Here is a 26,375-nt window from a genome sequence, read left to right as displayed (position 1 = left end):
TTGGAGTAAAGATGTTGGTTGACCAAGATGAAGCTCGAAGATTATATCTAGATGGTCAACTCTCAAAGCACAAACATTGTACCACGTGGGATCAAGTGATCTAGTGGTATGGTAAGTAATTGTTAATTGTGCTTTGTTACCTAACCCATGCTATGTGTTTGTTATGTCTATGTGGGTTAGGTGTTTCTCATGGGCTCGCATCAAAAGGAAAGATCTCAAGTAGCCTATGTGTGGATGACATCAAGTGGTGATGGTCATCGGGTTCGAGGAGTCCAAGTGCAAGATGAGAAGCCAGAGGTTATATGCTTTGAAGCTTGTGGTCCACATCATGATAATTCTCATGTGAAGATGGGCTTAAGTTGAGGCTTCCCACATTGCAATATGAGGAAGCAATTCGAGCATCTTCACCAAGTGGTTGTGGACAAGAAAGGGATTCCAACTTGAGACAAGCATTGGAGTAATCACCAAGCTCAAGTTGAATATGCAAGGCAAAGGTATAACTTAGCTAAGTTTTCCTAGTTTTGCCGGTCTCATAGTGCTTGGTGGAAGACCGGATAGTAGGTTTGATAGCCGTACTATCAAGAGGTACTCTCGGGCAAGTAGCTTGATCACGTTGCATGTAGAGAGCTCAAACCTTTGCTACTTGCATCATTATTGTTGGGGAACGTAGCAGAAATTCAAAATTTTCCTACGTATCACCAAGATCTATCTATTGAGAAACCAGCAACGAGGGGAAGGAGAGTGCATCTACATACCCTTGTAGATCGCTAAGCGGAAGCATTCAAGAGAACGGGGTTGCAGGAGTCGTACTCGTCGTGATCCAAATCACCGGAGATCCTAGTGCAGAACGGACGGCACCTCCGCGTTCAACACACGTACAGCCCGGTGACGTCTCCCATGCCTTCATCCAGCAAGGAGAGAGGAAGAGGTTGGGGAAGACTCCGTCCATCAGAAGCACGACGGCGTGGTGGTGGTGGAGGAGCGTGGCAATCCTGCAGGGCTTCGCCAAGCACCGCGAGAGAGGAGGAGTACTTGGGCGAGGGGGAGGGCTGCGCCAGAACTTGGGGTACGGCTTCCCTCCCACCCCTCCACTATTTATAGGTGGGGAGAGAAGGGGGTCGGCCCCCCTAGATCCCATCTAGGATTGGGGGCGGAGGCCAACGGGGGGAGGAGTGCCTCCCAAGTCAAGTGGAGGCCCTCCCCCTTAGGGTTTCCCCTCTCCCATGCGCATGGGCCTTGGGGGGCTGGTGCCCGTGGCCCATTAAGGCTAGGGCGCCCCCCTTACAGCCCATGCTGCTGTATTGGACATGGTGGAACAATTACCGGACCTCCGGACCCCTCCGGAATCCTCCGGAACCTTCTCGAAGCTTCCCGATACAATACCAGAAAAACCCAAACATTTCCCGGAACCCGAACAACAACTTTCCATATATAAATCTTTACCTCCGGACCATTCCGTAACTCCTCGTGACGTCCGGGATCTCATCCGGGACTCCGAAAAACATTCGGTAACCACGTATATCTATTCCCTATAACCCTAACATTATCGAACCTTAAGTGTGTAGACCCTACGGGTTCGGGAACCATGCAGACATGACCAAGACGTTCTCCGGTCAATAACCAACAGCAGGATCTGGATACCCATGTTGGATCCCACATGTTCCACGATGATCTCATCGGATGAACCACGATGTCAAGGACTCAATCGATCCCATATACAATTCCCTTTGTCTAGCGGTATTGTACTTGCCCGAGATTCGATCGTCGGTATGCTGATACCTTGTTCAATCTCGTTATCGGCAAGTCTCTTTACTCGTTCTGTAACACATCATCCCGTGATCAACCCCTTGGTCACATTGTGCACATTATGATTATGTCCTACCGAGTGGGCCCAGAGATACCTCTCCGTCAACCGGAGTGACAAATCCCAGTCTCGATTCGTGCCAACCCAACAGACACTTTCAGAGATACCTGTAGTGCACCTTTATAGCCACCCAGTTACGTTGTGACGTTTGGTACACCCAAAGCATTCCTACGGTATCCGGGAGTTGCACAATCTCATGGTCTAAGGAAATGATACTTGACATTAGAAAACCTTTAGCATACGAACTACACGATCTTTGTGCTAGGCTTAGGATTGGGTCTTGTCCATCACATCATTCTCCTAATGATGTGATCCTGTTATCAATGACATCCAATGTCCATGGTCAGGAAACCGTGACCATCTATTGATCAATGAGCTAGTCAACTAGAGGCTTACTAGGGACATGGTGTTGTCTATGTATCCACACATGTATCCGAGTTTCCTATCAATACAATTATAGCATGGATAATAAATGATTATCGTGAACAAGGAAATATAATAATAATAACTAATTTATTATTGCCTCTAGGGCATATTTCCAACAGTCTCCCACTTGCACTAGAGTCAATAATCTAGTTCACATCGCCATGTGATTAACACTGATAGGTCACATCGCCATGTGACCAACATCCAAAGAGTTTACTAATGTCACTAAACTAGTTCACATCACCATGTGATTAAGACTCAATGTGTTCTGGGGTTTGATCATGTTTGCTTGTGAGAGAGGTTTTAGTCAACGGGTCTGCAACATTCAGATCCGTATGTATTTCGCAAATCTCTAGGTCATATTGTAAATACTGCTTCCACGCTCCACTTGGAGCTATTCCAAATGGTTGCTCCACTATACATATCCGGTTTGCTACTCAGAGTCACTCGGATAGGTGTTAAAGCTTGCATCGATGTAACCCTTTACGCCGAACTCTTTATCACCTCCATAATCGAGAAACATGTCCTTTATTTACTCCAAGGACAATTTTGACCGTTGTCCAATGATCCATTCCTGGATCATTCTTGTACCCCTTGACTGACTCATGGCATGGCACACTTCCGGTGCGGTACACAGCATAGCATACTATAGAGCCTACGTCTGACGCATAGGGGACGACCTTCGTCCTTTCTCTCTGTTCTGCCGTCGTCGAGCTTTAACTCTTAACTTCATACCTTACAACTCAGGCAAGAACTCCTTCTTTGACTGATCCATCTTGAACACCTTCAAGATCATGTCAAGGTATGTGCTCATTTGAAAGTACCATTTAGCGTTTTTGATCTATCCTCATAGATCTTGATGCTCAATGTTCAAGTAGCTTAATCCAGGTTTTCCATTGAAAAACACTTTTCAAATAACCCTATATGCTTTCCAGAAATTCTACATCATTTCTGATCAACAATATGTCAACAACATATACTTATCAGAAATTCTATAGTGCTCCCACTCACTTCTTTGGAAATACAAGTTTCTCATAAACTTTGTACAAACCCAAAATCTTTGATCATTCCATCAAAGCGTACATTCCAACTCCGAGATGCTTACTCCAGTCCTTAGAAGGATTGCTGGAGCTTTGCATACTTGTTAGCATCTTTCAGGATTTGACAAAACCTTCTGGTTGTATCACATACAACCTTTCCTCAAGAACTTTGAGGAAACAATGTTTTTACATCCTATCTGCAAGATTCATAAATCATGCAGTAATTGCTAATATAATTCCAACAGACTCTTAGCATCGCTACGAGTGAGAAAGTCTCATCATAGTCAACTCCTTGAACTTATCGGAAAACATCTTAACGACAAGTCGAGCTTTCTTAATGGTGATACTCACCATCATTGTATGTCTTCCTTTTAAAATCCATATGTACCCAATAGCCTTACGACCATCAAGCAGTTCTTCCAAAGTCCACACTTGTTCTCATACATGGATCCTCTCTCGGATTATGGCCTCGAGCCATTTGTCGGAATCCGGGCCCACCATCGCTTCTCCATAGCTTGTAGGTTCATTGTTGTCTAGCAACATGACTTCTAAGACAGGATTACGTACCACTCTGAAGCAGTACGCATCCTTGTCGACCCACGAGGTTTGGTAGTGACTTGATCCGAAGTTTCATGATCTCTATCATAAGCTTCTACTTCAATTGGTGTAGGTGCCACAGGAACAACTTCCTGTGCCCTACTACACACTAGTTGAAGTGATGGTTCAACAACCTCATCAAGTCTCCACCATCCTCCCACTCAATTCTTTCGAGACAAACTTTTCCTCGAGAAAGGACCCGATTCAAGAAACAATCCCTATTGCTTTCGGATCTGAATTAGGAGGAATACCCAACTGTTTTGGGTGTCCTATGAAGATGCATTTTATCCGCTTTGGGTTCGAGCTTATCAACCTGAAACCTTTTCACATAAGCGTCGCAGCCCCAAACTTTTAAGAAACGACAACTCAGGTTTCTCCAAACCATAGTTCAAACGGTGTCGTGTCAACAGAATTACGTGGTGCCCTATTAAAGTGAGTGTGGTTGTCTCTAATGCCTAACCCATGAACAATAGTGGTAATTCGATAAGAGACATCATGGTACGCACCATATCCAATAGGGTGCAACTATGATGTTCGGACACACCATCACACTATGGTGTTCCAGGCGGTATTGATTGTGAAACAATTTCCATAGTGTCTTAATTGCGTGCCAAAGCTTGTAACTTAGATACTCATCTCTATGTTCATATCATAGACATTTTTATCCTCTTGTCATGATGATCTTCAACTTCACTCTGAAATTACTTGAACCATTCAATAATTCAGACTTGTGTTTCATCAAGTAAATATACTCAACATCTACTCGAATCATCTGTGAAGTAAGAACATAACGATATTCACTGCATGCCTCAGTACTCATTGGACTGCACACATCAAAAATTTGTTACTTCCAACAAGTTGCTATCTTGTTCCATCTTACTGAAAATGAGGCTTTTCAGTCATCTTGCCCATGTGGTATGATTTGCATATCTCAAGTGATTCAAAATCAAGTGAGTCCAAACGATCCATCTACATGGAGTTTCATCATGCGTATACACCAATAGACATGGTTCGCATGTCTCAAACTTTTCAAAAACGAGTGAGTCCAAAGATCCATCAACATGGAGCTTCTTCATGCGTTTTATACCAATATGACTTACATGGCAGTGCCACATGTAAGTGGTACTATCATTACTATCTTATATCTTTTGGCATGAAAATGTGTATCACTATGATCGAGATTTAATAAACCATTCCTTTTAGGTGCAAGACCATTGAAGGTATTATTCAAATAAACAGAGTAACCATTATTCTCCTTAAATGAATAACCGTATTGCGATAGACATAAGCCAATCATGTCTATGCTCAACGCAAACACCAAATAACAATTATTTAGGTTTAACACCAATCTTGATGGTAGAGGGAGCGTGCGATGCTTGATCACATCAACCTTGGAAACACTTCCAACACATATCGTCAGCTCACCTTTAGCTAGTCTCCGTTTATTCCGTAGCTTTTATTTCGAGTTACTAACACTTAGCAACCGAACCGGTATCTAATACACTGGTGCTACTAGGAGTACTAGTAAAGTACACATCTAATTCAATGTATATCCAATATACTTCTATCGACCTTGCCAGCCTTCTCATCTACCAAGTATCTAGGGTGGTTCTGCTTCAGTGTCCGTTCCTCTCATTACAGAAGCACTTAGTCTCGGGTTTGGGTTCAACCTTGGGTTTCTTCACTAGAGCAGCAACTGATTTGCCGTTTCATGAAGTACCCCTTCTTGCCCTTGCCCTTCTTGAAACTAGTGGTTTCACTAACCATCAACAATTGATGCTCCTTCTTGATTTCTACATTCGCGGTGTCGAACATTGCGAATAGCTCAAGGATCATCATATCTATCCCTGTTATAGTTCATCACGAAGCTCTAGTAGCTTGGTGGCAATGTCTTTGAAAAAACATCACTATCTCATCTGGAAGATTAACTCCACTCGATTCAAGTGATTGTTGTACCCAGACAATCTGAGTACAAGCTCAACGATTGAGATCTTCTCCCTTAGTTTGTAGGCTAGAAAAATCATCGAAGGTCTCATACCTCTTGACGTGGGCACGAGCCTGAAATCCCAATTTCAGCTCTTGGAACATCTCATATGTTCTGCAATATTTCAGAAATGTCTTCGGTGCCTCAATTCTAAACCATTTAACATTACCGAACTATCATGTAGTCATCAAAACGTGTATGTCAGATGTTCGCAACATCCACAGACCACGTTCGAGGTCCAGCACACCGAGCGGTGCATTAAGGACATAAGCCTTCTACTGTCCGCATAATTGCTATTGTCAACTTTCAACTATATTTTCTCTAGGAACATATCTAAAACAGTAGAACTAAAGCGCGAGCTATGACATAATTTGCAAAGTATTTTTGACTATGTTCAGGATAATTAAGTTCATCTAATGAACTCCCACTCAGATAGACATCCCTCTAGTCATCTAAGTGATTACACGATCCGAGTCAACTAGGCCGTGTCCGATCATCACGTGAGACGGACTAGTCATCATCGGTGAACATCTTCATGTTGATCATATCTACCATACGACTCATGCTCGACCTTTCGGTCTCTTGTGTTCCGAGGCCATGTCTGTACATGCTAGGCTCGTCAAGTCAACCTAAGTGTATCGCGTGTGTAAATCTGGCTTACACCCGTTGTATGTGAACGTTAGAATCTATCACACCCGATCATCACGTGGTGCTTCGAAACGACGAACTTTCGCAACGGTGCACAGTTAGGGGGAACACTTTCTTGAAATTTTAATGAGGGATCATCTTATTTACTACCGTCGTTCTAAGAAAATAAGATGCATAAACATGATAAACATCACATGAAATCAAATAGTGACATGATATGGCCAATATCATTTTGCTCCTTTTGATCTCCATCTTCGGGGCTCCATGATCATCATCGTCACCGGCATGACACCATGATCTCCATCGTCATGATCTCCATCATCGTGTCTCCATGAAGTTGTCTCGCCAACTTATTACTTCTACTACTATGGCTAACGGTTAGCAATAAAGTAAAATAATTACATGGCGTTGTTCAATGACATGCAGGTCATACAATAAATAAAGACAACTCCTATGGCTCCTGCCGGTTGTCATACTCATCGACATGCAAGTCGTGATTCCTATTACAAGAACATGATCAATCTCATACATCACATATCATTCATCACATTCTTCTTGGCCATATCACATCACATAGCATACCCTGCAAAAACAAGTTAGACGTCCTCTAATTGTTGTTTGCATGTTTTACGTGGCTGCTAAGGGTTTCTAGCAAGAACGTTTCTTACCTACACAAAAGCCACAACGTGATATGCCAATTGCTATTTACCCTTCATAAGGACCATTTTCATCGAATCCGATCTGACTAAAGTGGGAGAGACTGGCACCCGCTAGCCACCTTATGCAACAAGTGCATGTCAGTCGGTGGAACCTATCTCACGTAAGAGTACGTGTAAGGTCGGTCCGGGCCGTTTCATCCCACAATGCCGCCGAATCAAGATTGGACTAGTAACGGTAAGCATATTGAACAAGATCAACGCCCACAACTACTTTGTGTTCTACTCGTGCAAAGAATCTACGCAATAGACCTAGCTCATGATGCTAGTGTTGGGGAACGTAGCAGAAATTCAAAATTTTCCTATGTATCACCAAGATCTATCTATGGAGAAACCAGCAATGAGAGGAAGGAGAGTGCATCTACATACCCTTGTAGATCGCTAAGCGGAAGCGTTCAAGAGAACGGGGTTGAAGGAGTCGTACTCGTCGTGATCCAAATCACCGGAGATCCTAGTGCCGAACGGACGGCACCTCCGCGTTCAACACACGTACAGCCCGATGACGTATCCCATGCCTTGATTCAGCAAGGAGAGAGGGAGAGGTTGGGGGAGACTCCGTCCAGCAGCAGCACGATGGCGTGGTGGTGGTGGAGGAGCGTGGCAATCCTGCAGGGCTTCGCCAAGCACCGCGGGAGAGGAGGAGTACTTGGGAGAGGGGGAGGGCTGCGCCAGAACTTGGTGTGCGGCTGCCCTCCCACCCCTCCACTATTATAGGTGGGGAGAGAAGGGGGCCGGGCCCCCTAGATCCCATCTAGGGTTGGGTGCGGCGGCCAAGGGGGAGGAGTGCCTCCCAAGTCAATTGGAGGCCCTCCCCCTTAGGGTTTCCCCTCTCCCATGCGCATGGGCCTTGGGGGGCTGGTCCCCCTGGCCCATTAAGGCTAGGGTGCCCCCCTTACAGCCCATGCTGCTGTATTGGACGTGGTGGAACAATTTCCGGACCTCCGGACCCCTCTGGAATCCTCCGGAACCTTCTGGAAGCTTCCCGGTACAATACCAGAAAAACCCAAACTTTTCCCAGAACCCGAACAACAACTTTCCATATATAAATCTTTACCTCCGGACCATTCCGGAACTCCTCGTGACGTCCGAGATCTCATCTGGGACTCCGAACAACATTCGGTAACCACGTATATCTATTCCCTATAACCCTAGCGTCATCGAACCTTAAGTGTATAGACCCTACGGGTTCGGGAACCATGCAGACATGACCGAGACGTTCTCCGGTCAATAACCAACAGCGGGATCTGGATACCCATGTTGGCTCCCACATGTTCCACGATGATCTCATCGGATGAACCACGATGTCAAGGACTCAATCGATCCTGTATACAATTCCCTTTGTCTAGCGGTATTGTACTTGCCCGAGATTCGATCGTCGGTATGCCGATACCTTGTTCAATCTCGTTATCGGCAAGTCTCTTTACTCGTTCCGTAACACATCATCCCGTGATCAACCCCTTGGTCACATTGTGCACATTATGATTATGTCCTACTGAGTGGGCCCAGAGATACCTCTCCGTCAACCAGAGTGACAAATCCCAGTCTCGATTCGTGCCAACCCAACAGACACTTTCGGAGATACCTGTAGTGCACCTTTATAGCCACCCAGTTACGTTGTGACGTTTGGTACACCCAAAGCATTCCTACGGTATCCAGGAGTTGCACAATCTCATGGTCTAAGGAAATGATACTTGACATTATAAAAGCTTTAGCATACGAACTACACGATCTTTGTGCTAGGCTTAGGATTGGGTCTTGTCCATCACATCATTCTCCTAATGATGCGATCCCGTTATCAATGACATCCAATGTCCATGGTCAGGAAACTGTGACCATCTATTGATCAACGAGCTAGTCAACTAGAGGCTTACTAGGGACATGGTGTTGTCTATGTATCCACACATGTATCTGAGTTTCCTATCAATACAATTATAGCATGGATAATAAACGATTATCATGAACAAGGAAATGTAATAATAATAACTAATTTATTATTGCCTCTACGGCATATTTCCAACAATTATTTCTTGTTGATCTTTGGTGGTTGTCTATCTGAGGACCTTGGGCTTTTCCATAGCTTCAAAATGAGCCCAAGATCATCGAATTTGGAGTCCGTATGCCAAAGTTATCATTGTTTTAGTGGGCTGCTGCAGGCTGTCCCGGGTACCCCATGGACACGGGGTTCTTGATACCCGTGGGCATGGGGCCCCGTGCTCACGGGCGTGTACCGTGCACACGGGGTGTCCAGGAAGTGCCCGTTGAGCCCCAACGGCTAGTTTTGGGTTTTGTCTATTTAAGGGATCCTTCCTCCCACCGGTTGGGGGGTTGTGAATTCATATTCTAAACATTATTTTGAGCCTCTTACCACCTCTCCCAAACCCCTATCTCCCCTCTAAGTGAAGGGGGGGTTGTGGATGGATCTTGGAGTCATTTGTTGATTTCCTCCATTGCATCCCCTCTCTTCAATCTCCTACTTTCTTGAGTTGCATCTTGTGAGATTGAGAGAGTGAGTTGAGCATTTGTTGCTTGACCTTGCATTGCATTTGTTGCATTGGTTTGAGCTCTCCGCATCGATTTTTTTGAGTGAGAGCCCGTGAGTTTATTACTCTTGGAGGCTTCGCCTCCTAGACGGTTTGGTGATGCATTGAGAAGATTGTGAAGAGGCCTATGTGCCCAAGGTTCCCCCGGAAGCTTCCTTTTCTGGTGTGCTCCGGGAAGGGTGTTGAAGTGGCCTAGGTGGTCAAGGTTCCCCCGAAAGCTTCCTTTTGTGGTGTGCTCCGGGGAAGGGTGTTGAAGTGGCCTAGGTGGTCAAGTTCCTCCGGAAGCTTGGTTGTGGTGTGCTCCGGAGAAGTTTGTAAAGGTGTGGTGGTCGCCTTCAAGACCAACCCCAAGTGAACCGAGGCTCATCCGTTGGGGGTGACTCGGAAGGGAGAATACGGTGAGTCACTTGGTGACGCCTCGGAGCTTTGGCTTTGGCATCGCTCTAACAAAGATTAGCACTCTCACGAGTGTGAACTTCGGGATAAATCCGTGTCTCCGACTCACTTGTGGTTATCTCATACCTAAACCCTTTACTTTCCGCAATTCATACTTGCTTATATTGATATATCTTGTGCTAGTTGAATTGCTAAGTAGTTCCTACATTTCCTTATCTTGTGATATAGTTTGTGCTTGCTAGTTTGATTAAGTGCATATCTTGTTTAGCATAGGTTGTTGGTGCACTTAGTTGAGCCTAGCTTATTTAGGATTTGTGCTTAAAAAGTATCCGTTAGTTTAATTCCGCATTAGGATAAAGCCAAATCCGTAAAAGTTCTAAAACTCCTATTCACCCCCCCCTCTAGTCGTCATCTAGATCATTTCAGTTTGCTTATGACCTTTGTTATATCCTTATATGCAAGTCCTCGTATTGTCATCAATCCACCAAAAAGGGGGAGATTGTAAGGGCATATTTCTCCCTATGTGGTTTTGGTGATTGATGACAATGCTTTTGCGGACTAATCGTGTGCATTGAGCATTTCAGATATCTCATGTTTAGGCACAAGACGATTCGTTGCCCCTCGGAGTCTATTGAAGACGGAGTTTTCTCTACATTTCTTTTCGGTGGATTTGAGTCGTAGGGAAGCCGTACTATTAAGAGGGGGTCCACTTTGGAAAGGTTTGGGTGGCATCATCACGTACACGTCCATTACTTTGCACCACCTTTCCTTTGCCTCTTTGGAGCAACCTCCGTTTCTCCGTGTCTCGGCAAAATGAAGGACTCCTAGTGTGGTTGTGCTGTGGCATGCGGTAGTACTGCTCAAGGGAGCAGTAGTACCGCAGAGACCCACGGTAGTACCGGCCAGGGGTGCGGTAGTACCGCATGCTCTTGCGGTAGTACCGCTCGTCGGGCCTGGTAGTACCGTGGCCTCTGGCCCAGCACAACAACACGAGCGGAAGTGGGGGTGGATGTAATTTGTTACATCCGCGCCCTACGTGATAGTACCGCTCCCTGTATGCGGTAGTACCATGTCGGATTTTTGCACAGATCGAAAATCAGCGGAAGTAGCTACGGATGTATTTTTATTCATCTGTGCCTTTCCAACCTAGGCGAACCCTGCTTTGCGGTAGTACTGCAAGGGTGCACGGTAGTACCGCTCCGGCGGTTGTACCGCTTTCTGTGGCAACACAAAAGGGCTTCTTCTGGTCTCTACCATGGGTGTGGTAGTACCGCACCTCCTAGAGGTAGTACCGCAATCCCTTGCGGTAGTACCGCTTGTCTGGTGCAATAGTACCACAGGTCGCAGGTTGGTTAAGTGGATAATGGTTGGATTTGTCCCTCACTATATAAGGGGAGTCTTCTTCTCCGAGTTGACTACCTCTTCTTTCCCAAGCTCCATTAATGCTCTAAGCTTCATTTTCGCCCGATCTCTCTCCCTAGCCAATCAAACTTGTTGATTTTCTAGGGAGTGCTTGAGAAGGCCCTGATCTACACTTCCACCAAGAGAAATTTGATTCCCCCCACTAATCTCTTACGGATCTTGTTACTCTTGGGTGTTTGAGCACCCTAGATGGTTGAGGTCACCTCGGAGCAACATTCCATTGTGGTGAAGCTCCGTGGTTCCGTTGGGAGCCTCCAATTCGGTTGTGGAGAGAGCCCCAACCTTGTTTGTAAAGGTTCGGTCGCCGTCTTCAAGGGCACCAATAGTGGAATTACGACATCTCGCATTGTGTGAGGGCGTGAGGAGAATACGGTGGCCCTAGTGGCTTCTTGGGGAGCATTGTGCCTCCACACCGCTCCAACGGAGACGTACTTCCCCTTAAAAGGAAGGAACTTCGGTAACACATCCTCGTCTCCACCAGCTCCGTTATTGGTTACTTCTCGCCTTCACTTGTGCAAGCTTCTTATGTGTTGATTCCCTAGCATGCTTGCTTGTTTGTTGTTGTTGCATCATATAGGTTGCTCACCTAGTTGCACATTTAGACAACCTACTTTGATGCAAAGTTTAATTTGGTAAAGAAAAACTAAAAACTGTTAGTTGTCTATTCACCCTCCCCCTCTAGTCAACTATATCGATCCTTTCAGTAATTTATGTTGGTGTGGGTATAGCAACTTTTGTTTGCAAGCACGAAATTTCCTGGCAAAAAAGGAACAACGACGGATCTGTTATACTCGCCAGCTAAACTTGCCATCCTCGACAAACATAATCTGTCATGAAAAATATTTGATTTGTCATGTCTAAAAATATGATGTTCGTTAGATATCCCGTTATCATAGAAGACGGTTTAGTGGGATTTTTTTAACAGCAAAAGATCCCAAAGGATCCTAAAGATTTATTCATTGAAAACTAGCATACAGCATATCTTACAAAGGACCTTAAATAAATAAATGGGTACAACCAAGTCCATGGACTTCTGCAAGGAGGACCCTAAACAGGAATCAGAAACGTGATTAGGTCCACCACCTCCATGCCATTCACCTTGTCGTCTCCTGGGAACATGCCACTTGGGGCAACGAGGGGCATCATGGGTACCGACGAGAAGCAGAACTGTCGGAGCCCGGAGAAAACGGCAACGGCATGGCAAAGTGGCGGGCCTAGGTTTTCGTAGGTTTGAATAGTACTACACGGCTACCGATCACCAAACCATTTTTCATTCATGAAATTAACTCTTTTTTCTCTAGCAGGTTATTACGACGGTTTGTTTCGATTTGGTTATATCTGTGTTGCTTCAGTTTTATCCTTGTTCCGCTCACTCGCTTGGCTGTTCCGTCTAGTTTTTATCCATGTTGCCCTCGTTTTATCCCTATTCCGCTCACTCGCTTAGCTCTTTCTTCAACTCGCACTACTGCTAGCTCAAAAAAAAAAATTCCACCGTTTTTTTATTTTAAAAGTAAATTACATCAAAAGATGTGCACAGATTTAAAAAAATGACCGAAATTAAAAATCATAAATTGTGAAAAAATATTCATAAAATTGAAAAATGGTTGCAAATTTTTTTTTAAATTACAAACTTTAAAAGGTTCATGAACTTTAAAAATTGTTCACGGATTTTTAAAAATCTTAATTGGTTTTTAAAAATGTCATGATTTTTTCTAAATGTTCATGAATAAAAATGTGAAAATATAAAAAAAGAAGAAAAATATATATTATTGAAACCAACAGAGAAAAGAAGAGATAAAAACTACTCCCTCCATCCCAAAATATAAGACGCTTTTTTACACTATCATAGTACCAAAAAAATGTCTTATATTTCGGGACGGAGGGAGTAATAACCAAGCAATGCCTTGTAGAACATGCTCAAATCAAGGGAGCTTAGTATCTAAGATTTTAAACCAAATTGAGTTTAAGAGTTGTTAATTTATAATGGACTTCTAACAAGTAACATCCACATTTGCAAAAAGAGAGAAAAATGGTGCAAACAGATTGCATTTTTTTATTGCTACTAAATGGCAGGAAATAAATTTGTGCACAGAAAGTGGCCTTGTTAGCCCATCACAAATGTCCTTTTGTCACACAAAATGTATATTACTTTAAAAGGAAGAAATAAAAACTGCAAAGTGTACATATTACATCAACATCTACATGTGTAATTTTTTCAAAGTATTCTTAATTTTGATAACAGTTTGTGACAGAGAAGGCAAAAACTGTTTAGTACTCCCCCCATTCCTAATTTTAACTCTTTCTAGGGATTTCAAATATGTATATATACGTCCGTATGTAGTACTCCCCCATACGAAGCAAAATGAGTGCATCTACACTTTAAAATATGTATATATACGTCCGTATGTAGTTCAGATTTATACGTCCGTATGTAGTTCATATTGAAATCTCTAAAAAGACGTGTATTTAGGAACGGATGGAGTAGTTGTGAACAAATTTAGTGATGAAAAATGGCAGATATTCATCAAGGTAATTGTAAAAATATTAGTCGATACTTTCTCGAGAAAGAAAAAGGAAGAACATCAGCGCAACAAGTCAAGAACATGCTACTTCCAAATTTGTGTTGGAGTAAACTGCAAAAGCGGCATTTTAAATCTCATCGGCTGCAGGAACTGAAGTCTGCCTCGCTATAAAAGCAGCAACTTGACTCTCATCAGCTGCAGGAAAACGAAGTCTGCTTTTGTAAGACAGAGCCAATGCCGTCACCTGACCATGTTTCTGATGCTCTAACTTGTCTCTGAAGAAGAGTAACTCGGCAAACCCGTTGGCGAGTGACTGCAACGAAGAATCTGGCACTCGAGATCACTTGCAGTTATCTTCGCAGTTACCCTCTTGGTGTGTCCGGGGAACAATCTTACTCCACGGGAGAACAATCACGTTGCTATATCAGTTGCCACTTCCAGTACAAGTCCGGTACAGGCCACACGTAGGAGTCGATTCATTCTTTGTTTCAGAATAGAGGTAACCTCCTCCGTAGCATTTCTCCGTTTCCTGTTCTGTTCCACAAGCTGATGCGGACTGCCAAAAGCACGAAGGACTCGGCGCGCCATACGGATTTTGATCTTCTTTTCTTCAGCATTTTCTAAGGTTCAGAGAACAGATGATTCAGAAAATATGTAGAGCCTCTGCTAGATCATATCCTGCGTGCTGCTCCTCCGGATCCGGAGTTCTGTGTGGATCTGCTGTACTGCTCCTCCGTGACCTTATAGGTCTGGCAGCACACATCATTAGGCGAGTCCATTTCCGCATCCTTGGCAGCACATACCACTGGCACGAGGTTCAGCATCTATGTTCATGGTATAAGCGGATGAAATTTACATACACTTATAAAATGATTAGGTGTGTTTACATTACAGAAGTGACAAGTACAGTACCTTCTGTGTGCAGAGTGCAACCCTATCTTGCTCTTGAATCATCCAATTCAGGCTAATACCTCAAATAACGGTCTCGGGTTCTAAACAGCCAGAGGCGAGAGGAGGGCAGCTGGCATCGTACCTTCGAACAAGCCTGCACTAAATAGAAAACTTGAATATAAACATTTTTCTATCAATGTTTTCACACCTACTAGCGCTAAAAACTCACAGGACTACTATTAAGATGTACAGCAGAAAAAAGAAAGTAACCTAGAATTAAGACCAGCTTGCAAATTTATCTCTACTGACCTTTTCCACCAGCTGCAGTAGTAACTCAGAGTCCAGAACACAAGCAGAGGCCATTCCAACCCAACAGTTCATGTAGCTTGTGGACTCACAGGTTCTTTTCATTGCTACAACTCATTAGAATCAATACTTGGAATTATTTTCTTCAGTAGGCTAAATGATGATGCAGGCATGTTACATTCTGCAGTGAACTGCAGTAGCTCGTTCTCTAGAACTGCAAAAGCATCAGCAAAAGCCTGCCATGAAAAGCATCAGAAAATACCAGTAAGACTTATTGATCCATGATTTGCCCGAAGAACATTTATATCTTCAAAGGCCAAACAAAGAACGCATTAGTACTAGTACCGTGCAAAGACTAAATTTCAATACCAAGATTCCCCAGCCAGATGAATGACTACATAACAGAGCATAATAACAGAAAACGGCGTTGCACAAAGTCCAAAACGCTTTAGATAGCAAAAGATGGATTCAAGCAGTCCAGAAAAGATAATTTCAACCAACCTTGATGCATTGATGGATTCGGAAACAATTCCGGCCCACATTGTTAGCAGGGCAAAGAGGGTCATCGATATGAATTGGATCAATGCTGCAAAATCCACAATATGAAACCTTAACATAGGCAGAAGGTGACAGACATAACCGATGTATTACTGAGATCGACTTTTATTACCTGTGCCCTCTTTCTCGGTTCAAATAAATTCCACTTCCTTGGATGGAAATACGCATATGGCGTGGATCAAACACATTCCTGTCATCCAGAATGTTTGAAAGCGGTTAAAAGTAAGATGCACCAATATATTGCTAATTTAGCTGTTCCAAAAGAGAAACCATACACTGAGCCCCTATAGTCATTCTAGCACACTTTACACGCTTTTTCTACATCTGGTACTTATCTTTTCCCTTATGTTATAAACAATAAAGTGTCCATACATGCTCACTTACCCAAAAAAATACAGGAAATCCATCAAAAGGCTCCCTAGATTCTGCCAAACACAAACAGCAAAAATGTAGCATTAGTGGCAGTTTACAATAAAAATATGAACTTGCTAAGGAGGACCAGGGATGAATTTTTATTTTTCCATTTGTACTACTGAAGTTTGAAACTCAAAGATGACCAAATATCTACATATATGTGAGCCAATCACTAAAATATAATCTATTATACAGAAACAAATCTCACAGAAACAGGATAGAGTAACCAAGGGAAAAAATGATGTAGATTCCAATTGAGCTATACTATTCAAGATGTGCAACTTACTTGGTTAATAGGCCGACCAAGATGATGTTCATGCTGAAGAAAACGAGTGATTAACAACACCTGCAAAGGATATTAAAAATGAAGTTCTTTTCACAGGTCATCTCAAGAGTTAATGTCATTAATAAATATAATATGCTAACATGAAATGTAAGCATCAAGTATGTTATCCAAAGCTGAAAATATATAAGAAAATAAAAGTTAGCTCGGAAACGTGCTTGTAATGCTGTTAGACATACATTAGCAGACACTGTGAGGACATATTATCTGGCCGAATTTTTTTATCTGATTGAAAGGTTTAGTCCAGACAAACCATCAAAAGTATAGAACATTCAACTATGACCAACCCTGATAAAATTAACGAGAAAATTTCCTACTAAAATTAAGATATTTGAGTCATTAATAACTAAGAAGCAATGATCTGGAGAGCATGTAGGTAAACATAAAGAAGTTATCCAGCGCAAACAAGCTTTCAGAGTCAAATCAACACGAAAAAAAAAATCACAGGAGTATTAAGAAAAGCTACATACCAAACAGTAAGAGCTTAGACCACCCGAATATGGGTGGTCCAAACTACGATCTGCCAAAAACTTCTTCATGATTAATGCAAGGGGTAAAGCCGCAGGAAATTGCTGAGTCAGCTCACCAACCTGTAGCAAGATAAGAAAGAAGGTGAATAAGAGCGGCAAACTTGTATCTCCAATTTTAGTCCTGAAAATTTTGTATTCATGACTTTCAAGCACAATGTCATGGCCACCAAAGTATGTGGCAGTACCATGTAGTTAGATAGTTCTATGGTTCAACCAACCAAGCAGCGGTCATTCATGTGTACAAGACTTGCACTTGAGAAAGAAACTAAGTGATTATGGTGATATTGAACTCTACATACTAAACAAATCCAAAACCTTATAAATGTTGCCTTCCAGCATCTCTTTTTCTTTAGTTGAAGAATCATCATGACATCATTAAAAAAACAGAAATCACACAAGAACCATCATTATCTCATCCTTAGGGTCATTTGAGACGACATGTATGTAAGCATCAAGGAGAAAACATTACTATTACCTCCATACCAAAATATAAGATGTTTTTGTAGGCTAGTTTAGCCTACAAAAAACGTCTTATATTTTGATACGGAGGTAGTACTTTTTAATGGGAAAACATTAGTGCTTCCGAACATGTGACAACTGACAAGAACCAAGAGCAATGATGATAATTCAAACTGTGCACGATTGACATGATGCAACTTAAGTATGGCAATAAATTTATGTACAAATGGTATAATTTGAATTAAGATCATGCTTCACACACAGATTATTACAATACTGAACTGCAATCTTACATAGCGCGGATACATAAGGCAACAATCTATGCCTGCAAGAGATAGGTATCGACTAAGTATGTACTTAATCATACCCAATTACCCATTAAGCATTCCACATTATACTATATTTGTATTTTTATTACATGATCATGCAATGCTCATGACTAATTGTTCAAAATATCCAGTGATACTTACTTACAGGTTGATTTTCTGTTACAGTAAACTGAAGATAATGATACAAAACTACCAACTGTGATCAAACATTTCAGAAACAAAACCTTTTCATGAAGACTGACTTTAAAACCAACAAATAGAAACAAAGCAGAACTTATTTTACTTAAAAATATTCCGTTTGATAGTAGCTTTTGATTTTACCAACTCAGTAGTCTGGAGTCCTGTGTGGGATGGTGATTTGAAACTTATATCAAGACGAATTGACCGCACAGCATCACAATCATCCTTCATTTTTGAGCCCGCAAGTGCGTTGCTGCCTTCTGAAATAGAATTGTCAGAACGAGGAGGGCTCCCTTGCTCCCCAAGCACATTGACTGAAATTTCTTGTGAGCTATCCAGAACAGAAGGGTCATTGGACATATTTGTGTCACAAGGTACTTGGGCTACAAGCATGATCACAGGTATCTGCATTTTTTAATGATGAAGAATGAGGAAAATAAAAACTAGTTGGCAAACTAGAAAATTAAAGGGGATTATGACTTACTGCTGTGTTTTCAATCGTTTTGAGGGAATCACTCCTAACCCAGTCCTGATTTCCAAGGCACCTTGCCGCATGCTAAAGAAAAACAAAAAAGACCTGTGAAGATCAGCTTTATTTTTTCCTTTGGGCATAAAAGCATATAAAGATTTATGCATTGTAAGTAGCATATAAAGATTTATGCATTGTAAGTAAGCATGGGCGTGCAGTTATACACAAAATATAGTAAGAGAATTATTGCTAGGTAAACATTGAATGCCAAAAGCCAGTAACTTACCATGACCCACGAAGATATACAAACAAGTAGACAACTTAGAGTTAAACTTATCCAGAACATATCTGTAGCAACTCACAAGGCATATAGCAACAAAAAAAATAGAAAGCATTTAATGCTTCGCTTATTTCCTATGTTAATTTTAACAAGAAACAGTGCAGTATATTGTTGCAGCAATGGTGAAACCATGAACAGAGCGCAGTGTAAGAAAAAACGCGTAGATAAAATCAACTGTTAACATCTCAATGTTTGTTTAGACAAATTTGATGTCCAAATCAGATAATAGGTCATTCACCTATTAAAGAATCCAGAGAGCGAAAAATCTATTAGCCGACATGCATTACCTGGAGGCATGTTTCCTTAATGCCATTGCGGCCTTCCAAAATTCCAGCTTCTTTAATAGGTTCCTGGAAACAGCTACAAATTTAATTCCATGATGGCACAAAAATAACTGCATTTGTGCTACTATGTTGTGTTGATGGTCATGCAACTCACCAGATTTCGGACTGGGGGGAGAGAAACCACGAGATCTACATCACTAGTTGGAAGGGCCAAACCAGTGGCATTTGAGCCAAATAGATTTGTACGCGAGCGAGGCCAGAGAACTTGCAGGCACCGTGTGACCCTTTTGACAGCCCAATTTATATAGGGCTTCGTCACCAGATTTGCAGCAGCAACCTTGCAAGTACAATGAATAGCATCAACACCCATCAAAGGAGGAATTTCACGTGCACAAACTAAGGCACGGCATGCAATTACTTGGCATCAGAGTAATGATTAATGATTGATACCACACATTCATGAACGTTGTGATGATGCAAAAGGCAGGAGGTAAGGGAGAATACCTGCTTACAGAATTGATCAATCTCTTCATGTAGAGCATTGTGCATCAAAGAAAGGGATGCCTTGTGAGGTGAACCATTTAACATATCAGGTGGCTGCAAAGGAACTGCAACATCTGGCTGCAAAAACATATGTCAGGAACGCATAAAAGCTGCATAAAAAATACTCGCCAGTAATAGAAGAACAGAAATTATTCCTTACATGTTGATCACGTGAAAGCTGTGAAATCTTAACAAGGTGGTCCTGCAAGACAGTATCCTCAATTGATTGTACCAGTGTACCAGTAGAGGTGCCTTTATTCACCCATGAAGGCCATACAACTTCAGGGCCATCCAAGCAAAACTGAGCCCTATTGAAAATTTTATCATCAGAAAACAAACTTCTCATCCCCCAATGCCGCGGGCTTGAACTGCCGGATCTAACAATTGGGAATCCACGTTTTCTTGATTCTCCAACAGGAGAAGGAGGAGGTGGCCGAGGCATGCGAGGAACACTAAGTAATACTGGCGATGGAGGTCTTCTTACAAGAGGTATATCCCTCCTGGTCGAAGACACACATGGGCTCCTGTGATCATGACCACCCCTAAAGTCAGATCTTGATAGCCTTCGTGATATATTAGAAACAACTATTGGCCGCAGCATTGCATATGGTAGTGTATCCCCCTTTACTTCACTGGCACAAGATGGACTCTTTACAGCCGAAGTAGTCTTATCTTCAGGACTGTCTTGCGTAGAAGATGGAGAATGTGAAGCTTCATTGTTGATGTCATTCCCTGCCACTGAGTGACAAGCAGGCTGAGGGGAAGGATCAGAAGTTTCATGCTGGGAACAGGATGGGCTTGGGCTGGATGGTGGTGACGATGCACCATTTGCATTATATGTTGATGATGGAATCCCAATAGCCAGATCGTCAACAACTCGACTAACATCTGCCTCATGCCATGCCCAAGCACTGTCATCTGAACTAAGAGATGGTGGCCTAGAAAAGCCCGTTCCGGCATGTTCTGCAGGACTCCAATACATCACGCCACCGCCAAAATATTGATTAATATCTCTTCCAGAAGTTGCACGGCCGTCTGATTCTTCTTCAGAAAACCAATAGCTTTCAGTATCATCCCCAACATCTGATGTGTTTCTTGGGTCACTATCGCTAAAATATTTCCTATCTTTTTCACTGCAAATGCCACCTCTCTGAATTAGTTGAGCAGGAAACCCAGGCCAAGCAGAAGACTGCATATGTGGGGCAAATACCGGATCATAACTTAAAGCAGCATTTTGAGTCAGTTTACCATAACCTCTGAAAACAGGAGGCCAATCAAAACTTAAGGGCACTGACAAAGAAGATAACATTTGATTGCATCCAGATTCAACTGGTGAGCTTCTCACCTGATGGTTGGCAGGAATGAAAGGTTGGTTAAATGGAGTAGGCCATCTGTAACCAACATCAAGATGCAACCTGTCTGCTGCAGCAGGGCGCTGTTGCATTTCAGGTGATACAAAATGGGGTGCTACACTAGGCCACTCGTATGATGTTCCTCCCAGCAAGTTCCGGTTGAATGCATAATATTCATCTACACCATTCTTCACTGCTGTACCATTGTCGCTTATAGCACTTTGGAGAATGTTGGCAGGAATGACTGATGGTAAAAGTTTGTCGGTTGTCACTACAGAGCTGTGATCCATTTGTTTCTCATATCCTTTACCAACACCAGGAGGAAGTCCATGCAAAGCTCCCTGTGTTATATCACAGCCAGTCTTATCCTGTGCAGATCTTACCAAGGAGTCAGCAGAGTTTCTGCATGGATTACCAGATAAAACATTATCACTACTGGAAGGTGAACATAAAGATGGTTGGACAATGAATTCATTTTGACTACTGCGTGATGGGCTCTGCTCATTCACACTGAAGTTGGCAGGTTTTTGTGCACTCTGACAACACTCTGTGGTTACTGATGAGATAACCATAGAAGAACGTAAGGTATCTTCCAGTTTTCTGCTGCTTTTGATGCCTTTTTCTTCAGTTCCATCAAAGATACTTGATGACTCAGAACAACCCACTGCTTCAGGGATGTCATTACTGGAAATATGCGCATGAGATGGGACACACAGTGGGGCATCTACTGCTTCGGGAGATTTATGAAAGGCTTCTGTAGCAACATGAGCAACAGCTGTCTTCAATTTGCCAGGTCCAGGGTTCTCAGCTCTCAAAAGATCAGAGAGTTTTGCTTTCCCTTTACGTTTGTTTTTCTTTTTGTTACATTGATTATTGCAGTCAGCCAACCTGATAGCTTGCTCCTAAAATATATAGTATGCCACTTGTAAGTCATTACTTAACAAACACAAAGTAGGATTGTGCTAAAGTATGCTTACCGCCTTTGGTATTGGTGCAATTTCTTTGCAAGGAGTTTCTTCAGAAGCGGGTCCATTAATAGTGCATCGAACAGATGGAGTCTGCTGGTTTGACTTTGACACAATCCTAGAATTTCTTGTTTCTGTGCTACTGCCTCCATTGTCCTGGAAAAGAGTCCTTAAGTCAAACAAGCTAACTTGCTTGTTGAAGCATACAGCCCCGTGCCGATAACAAACTATAGGAAGAAGGGCATAAATGAACTATACCTTGGACGACTTGGAAGACGCTGCTAGCTTTTTCGAGCTACTAGACTTCTTCTTTCCTTTTCGAGAACCTACACTTGTCTTTTCAACATTCTTTTTTGGATTATTTGATGCTCCATCCCCAATGAGCTCCAACTTTATACTTTCCGTCGACACCACCATGAGAAGTCTTCGTAATCTCATGAGTATATTGTCAGCAACAGTGCCAGCTGACATTAATGAAGTGAGAAAGATTGCATCACCGCCACAGTAAGTAATATTGCTCTTTAAACACACTATCTCCTGAAGCACCAGCAATCTTTTTAATTCTTTAGCAAAAGCAGGCTTCTTTTTACAAGACAGAATGCTTGCAACATCGCCGCAACCAGGTTGATTCTTTCTGAAAAAAGACTGCCGTGTACTTCCATACATACTGTCTGCAAGAAATGATCCAGAATCGCTAGAAGCAACATCTGATCCTTCAATCTCATTAGCCTGCAAACTTGAGCTATTAGTATGTGACTTAGATATACTTGGCATAGCAACTTCCTCAGATTAACTGCACACCAATGACACCAACTTTAGTGATCCTCCTCCCAACATTAGCAATATGTAAAACAAGAAGGTATGGAGTGGCAAAGAGCTGACTGATCATGTACACCGTGTCAGCGGGCTGGTCAACTTAAGCAATTAGCATATTCAGGATAGCAACTTCTTCAGTCGGTATTTAAAAGGAACACTGAATCGGGTTTTTGATAAAAGGACGACCGTTTTGTCAATCTGCATGTATCTGACTGCCCAAGAAAGACAGACAAATCAATACTGAAAATGAAAGTTTACACATAAGCTAGAGGAGAACTGTGGGCAGGACACACTAAATTGTCTAGGCCAAAAGTAACCTACTTGTGGTCAACCTATTGTGGAATCTATATTAAAAGCACTCCTACAAAGGATTTACGAAAAGCAAACCATTTGAGTCAACAAGGCCTCAAAGTTGTTTTCAATAAATGATTGGTTTGTGATCAGATCTTTGGTTTGTTCAACCTAGTAAGAACATGATAATCATCCCTGATGCATTGATTATGAAAGAGTGCATGGACTGTCTATGCTTGTAATTCAAAAGAGAATGCACATTTGAGCAAGCAAAGTAAATACGTCATTCGCCAAATAGTTTAATCATGTAAGTGCAGATATTTCATCAAAAATTACTTCCACCCTCTAAACATACATTACATAAGCAGAATGTTTGATATGATCTTTCCAAAACAATATGTAAAGCATTAAGCGTCAGTATTTTTTATCCGACTAAATATATCAGAACTCAGTCTTTTCTTAAATAATAACATAATCTTGCAATCCATCCTCCACTAGAGCCTCCCGGACAGAATGCTAAATAGTTAAATCATGGATCCAAGAGCAGTATATTTGTGTGCTGTTTAGCTTTTTCTGGAAGGTTTTTCTCAGAGCCTAATTTACCTAGAACAGCTGATTTTAAATATGATGACAATAAGTGAACAACGTTCTAGGCATGCAATTCCCATCACTTTTTTACTTTTCTTCCTCAAGCACATTCAGCCAGCATTATCTCCTTTCTTGCAATACAGCAAAAACAACAACTAGTTACCCAAAATGCATGGATTGCCTCTACCACCCCATAAAACGGAAATCAAACCTATTTAACTCACCTATACATTCTAATTAGATCAGACAGATGTTTCAGCACAATACATATATATAGTCATGTACAATAAGAAGCAAATGTGTTGCTGTCAGGGTTTGGTTTCACTTGAATAAAAACCATGCCAAAGAAACTAGCAGGTAAAAGTGCAGCATTGCTCTGAAACTTTTGCACTTTGCATATACTACAAGCTATATAGCCTGAAATTAAATGCATACAACTGAGACAAGCATCGACCATAGCACACTCTGAAGCCATGAACTAAAAACATGTCGAAACGCAGAGCGAGAGGGCATATTACCAGCGCCTTTGCACTCTTCCCGAAGAAGGCTCCTGTGATCCTTGCTCTCACCCGGGGCTCCAGCCGCATCCACCAGTCCACATACCCCTTCTCCCTCCAGAAGGCCGTCGACGCCAGCCCGGCCTTCTCCTTGACGCACCTCCCAACCCTCACCGCCTTCTTCCCGCCGACGCCGCCCCCGGCCGCGGCCGCCGCCCACGACATCCGCAGCGCGATCTCGACCCAGTTGGCCACGAACTCCTCGATCACGTAGTACCCCTTGGCCTTGAGCCAGGGCAGCTCGGGGAACTCCTCGGACGCCAATGCGGCCAGGTCGACCTCGCCGTCGCCTGCGCGGAGGAAGGCCCCGCCGGAGATCTCGTCCATGGCGGCGACGAAGGCGTCGAGGTCGGCCAGGAGGGGCTCGGCGAGCGTGATCGCATCGGGGCGCGGGGAGGCTGGGGAGGCGGTGAAGAGGAGCGCGCGGGCGAAGAGCAGCTCGTGCGCGCGCGAGGCGGCGGCGGCCCGGGCGAGCAGGCCCCGGGAGAGGCGCGAGAGGACGGTGGGGGAGGAGGGGTCGGTGGGGGCCGGGTCGGCGAGGACGAAGAAGGAGGAGTGGCCGCGGAGGCGGAGGCGGCGGAGCATGGAGAGGAGCGCGGCCGCGGCGGGCGGCGGCAGGAGGGCCGTGCAGGCCGCCGCGCGCGCCGGCGGCGGCAGCGCGGCCAGCCACCGCAGGATCGCGGCGCGAGGGGTGGGGGAGGGGGATGGGGAAGGGGAGGGGCTGCTAGGGTTGGCGGCGTGGTAGAGGGAGAGGTGCGCGGTGAGGGCGTCGACGAGCTGCCGCGAGGTGCGCGGCGACGCGAGGGCGGCGGCCATGGTCGGAGCCGCGGGTGGGTGTGTGTCCGTGTCTCGGTGGCCGGTCGGAACTTGGGAATGGGGAGGAGCCACCGCGCCGCAGCCGCACCGCACCGCTTGAGAACGTGTGTGTGATTTTTTTCCTTTTCCTTTTGGGTTTGATTCTGTTGTGCGGCGGCCATGTTTTTGTCGTGTTTGGTCCCAACCTGTGAGACACACAGGGCAGTTATGGTTCTTTGCCCGTTCTTCTTTTTTTTTGAACACAAGAAAACTTTATTGATGATCATGTGTATTTTACAGAAATAAGCAAGAAAGGACTCATGCTAGAACCAGAAACTATGTCCCTTGCCAGGACATTGACCTTGATCTGCTTGTGTACATAAGCAACGAACAGTTAAGGACTTTGTCTGAATCCGTAAAGCTAATCGAGCTTGATGATCAACTTTTACATTGTTGCTTCTCTTGATGTGAGTGATCCTGTTACGATTAAAAGAGGGAGAGGCTTGGATCTCTGCAAGGAGAGGTCTGTTCTCCCAACATCCTAAAGCAGCAAATACCGTTGATGACCTTGCCGCCGAAACTAACACCGAGCAGTCGGTGCAAAGGTGAGGGTTCTGAACCTGCAGAAGATCTGCTAACTTTGTACCTAGGAACAGCCCGTAAGTCTCAGTCAGGAGGGGTGATGAAACTGGAGGCGAAAGCGCAGAGACGTGTAGTTGTTGTAGGTGCCGATTGTCTTGCATGGTAATGATTACTCCTAAGCCAGCATGACCCAGCTCTGAATATGTGTGTCTCTCCCAGGCTGCGTCGCAAAGGATGACATTCCCTACAAGGTTATTACAGTCATGTGTATGCGTGGTTGTTGAAGAAGCCTACAACTGCTCCTGAGCTGTATCGCTTTCTTGTTGTTGAGCGAAGTTCTTATCTTCTAAATTGGTTGCTTCAATTATTGCATTTGCTGCAGCATACACCTGGGAAGGCTTGCATAATTTTCTGCAAAATAGACAGTCGTTCCGAGCTTTCCAAAGACACCATAGAAAAGTATAGAGTAGTCAAGTTTATTTGTGGATGTTGAGATGTAATCAAAGCACGAACCATATCAGGAATAGAATGATAATTTTCAGCCAGAGATTCAGTTTTAATAAACCAAGGATAGCAAAACCATGCAGCTTTACAAAAAGGGCAGAGAAACAACATATGCATTTCATCT

At 43.4% G+C, this 26,375-nt stretch overlaps 1 protein-coding gene across 5 annotated transcripts; it reads right to left on the bottom strand.

Moving 5' to 3' along the window:
- Positions 1-14,115: 14,115 nt before the first annotated feature.
- On the bottom strand, positions 14,116-25,297 carry LOC123161845 (uncharacterized). 5 transcript variants are annotated; one of them, XM_044579667.1, is made up of 17 exons: positions 24,332-25,290; positions 22,377-22,847; positions 22,131-22,274; positions 19,962-22,055; positions 19,763-19,879; positions 19,413-19,595; positions 19,262-19,324; positions 18,650-18,721; positions 18,307-18,570; positions 17,138-17,257; positions 16,611-16,670; positions 16,295-16,335; positions 16,023-16,100; positions 15,854-15,938; positions 15,356-15,588; positions 15,068-15,205; positions 14,116-14,979 (listed from the first exon to the last, which is right to left on the bottom strand). In XM_044579667.1, exons 1-15 carry the CDS (start codon positions 25,184-25,186, stop codon positions 15,460-15,462), a joined length of 4,776 nt encoding a protein of 1,591 aa, XP_044435602.1. In that variant the 5' UTR covers positions 25,187-25,290; the 3' UTR covers positions 14,116-14,979; positions 15,068-15,205; positions 15,356-15,459. The 5 variants fall into 5 exon arrangements, with proteins under 5 accessions (XP_044435602.1, XP_044435604.1, XP_044435601.1 ...); XM_044579669.1 differs by having other exon boundaries at positions 14,116-14,960; XM_044579666.1 differs by having other exon boundaries at positions 15,068-15,200; positions 24,332-25,289.
- Between the last annotated feature and the right edge of the window lie 1,078 nt (positions 25,298-26,375).

The sequence above is a fragment of the Triticum aestivum genome, chromosome 7B (genome assembly GCF_018294505.1).
Source record: "Triticum aestivum cultivar Chinese Spring chromosome 7B, IWGSC CS RefSeq v2.1, whole genome shotgun sequence".
Taxonomy (NCBI): Eukaryota; Viridiplantae; Streptophyta; class Magnoliopsida; order Poales; family Poaceae; genus Triticum; species Triticum aestivum.
The sequence above is the reverse complement of the archived record's forward strand: the minus strand, read 5'-3'. Positions and strand labels throughout refer to the sequence as shown.

Coding starts and splice junctions, on each gene's coding strand:
- LOC123161845 (XM_044579667.1), bottom strand. CDS start 25,186: ATGGCCGCCGCCCTCGCGTCGCCGCGCACCTCGCGGCAGCTCGTCGAC. Junction 19,880..19,961: donor AGCTTTCACGTGATCAACAT/GTAAGGAATAAT, acceptor ATGTTTTTGCAG/CCAGATGTTGCAGTTCCTTT. Junction 16,101..16,294: donor GATTTCCTGTATTTTTTTGG/GTAAGTGAGCAT, acceptor TCTGGATGACAG/GAATGTGTTTGATCCACGCC.